The sequence below is a fragment of the Trifolium pratense genome, linkage group LG4 (genome assembly GCF_020283565.1).
Source record: "Trifolium pratense cultivar HEN17-A07 linkage group LG4, ARS_RC_1.1, whole genome shotgun sequence".
Taxonomy (NCBI): Eukaryota; Viridiplantae; Streptophyta; class Magnoliopsida; order Fabales; family Fabaceae; genus Trifolium; species Trifolium pratense.
In genome coordinates, this window is record NC_060062.1 from 6,714,964 (window position 1) to 6,716,601 (window position 1,638).

General features: G+C 32.4%; 1 protein-coding gene across 1 annotated transcript; it reads right to left on the reverse strand.

Annotated features, from left to right (window-relative positions):
- On the reverse strand, positions 1-1,638 carry LOC123922023 (probable aquaporin PIP1-4). The gene is made up of 3 exons (XM_045974767.1): positions 1,447-1,638; positions 556-696; positions 1-93 (listed from the first exon to the last, which is right to left on the reverse strand). The coding sequence occupies exons 1-3, from the start codon at positions 1,636-1,638 to the stop codon at positions 1-3; spliced, it is 426 nt and encodes a 141-aa protein (XP_045830723.1).

The window sequence follows — 1,638 nt, forward strand, 5'->3', positions numbered from 1 at the left end:
TCACTTTGATTTGAAGGGGATAGCCCTGATCACTATCTGATGGTACAGAGCTGCAAGTGCTGCCCCAATGAAAGGCCCAACCCAAAAAATCCACTGCACCAAAATAATATAACTTGGTTAATCAATAACCATCTTCACTTTACAAGAGTTAAGACTCAAGAGATTCAATTATAGATAAAATACACCTATAGACTAAATCAATATTTAACCAATTATCTTTCGGCTCAAGTGAATAATAAACTTCATTAAAAGTTGAATTGATCGACAATGTTTAAGGTTAAACTCTAACTAAAATAATTATTTGATCAAACTTTACTTATCTTCTATTAAACTCAGATTATTAAAGTCCATTTTCTCTTAGAACCCACGAAAAGTTATTACTCTAATATCTGAAGCTAAAATTTGGCAAATTAATAAATTCTAATATAATTTTCTTACATTGTAAAGCTTTGATCACATTTGGCATTTTGAAAAACCATTAGTGATTAAATTGACCGAATTTCTAAAAGAAAAAATATCCAAAAAAATGGGTAAAAAAAAGATAAAAATACTAACGTGATCGTCCCAAGCTTGATCTTTGTTGTATATAAGGGCAGCACCTAGACTTCTTGCTGGGTTAATACCAGTCCCTGTAATTGGAATTGTAGCCAAATGCACCAAAAACACAGCAAATCCAATTGGCAATGGTGCCAAAATCTGTCCCATTCAAATGCTTATAATGTATCCATTTCAATAGTAATGAATCATATAATCAACAAATTTTAATATAGTGAATGATATAATAGTAATGTAGGATTTGGATTTTGGCTTAGAGGAACATGCGAGTTTCTTGCATTTCAATAGTTTCTTGTATAATTTTTTTTTATGCATGCATACAATTATATTTCATCAAGTAAAAATATTTACTTAAGTCCTAACAAATTGAGTGTTTTCATTGAGAGCCGAACCACAAATAAGGGTGTGTATAGGCTAAATTAAGGTATTCTAAACTGAGTGAAACCGCTAAAAAGGAAGGCCACCCTGAGTTCAATGTCAATAAAGTGAAATATGTCGTGGAGGTCGACTCTTAAAGAACATGACAATGTTAAGAGTTCTACATTTATCATATAAAAATGTTCAGTGTGGTACTTAAACCATGTGGCTCTACCACTTAATGAACTAGTCCTTTGGATTAAAGTTTTCTCACGGGCATAAGTTCTAACAGCACTCGAGATTTTTTTTTTGATAAATCAGTACTCGAGATTTAGAACACTTACGACCCTGCACACCAACCACTTGCGTAGATCCAGTGGTTATCATAAAGTTATTTGATTGGATGCATATGTAAAAAAGTTTAACGGTAGGATAATAATTAATCTAATTTTCCAATAGTTATGAATCTTATGATAATCATATTTAATAAAAAGTATGGCATATTAGTTAGTTAAGATTTTTATTTTGGCTTACAGGAACATGTGAGTCTCTTGCATTTCTCTTGGCATCAGTAGCAGAGAAGACAGTGTAAACAAGAACAAATGTACCAACAATCTCTGCTCCAAGTCCATCACCTATGGAGTAACCTTTACTGAGAGTGTTGGCACCACCACCTATGGAGTAACCTATAGATTTCAACCTTACAATCTGGTACATCTCATACAT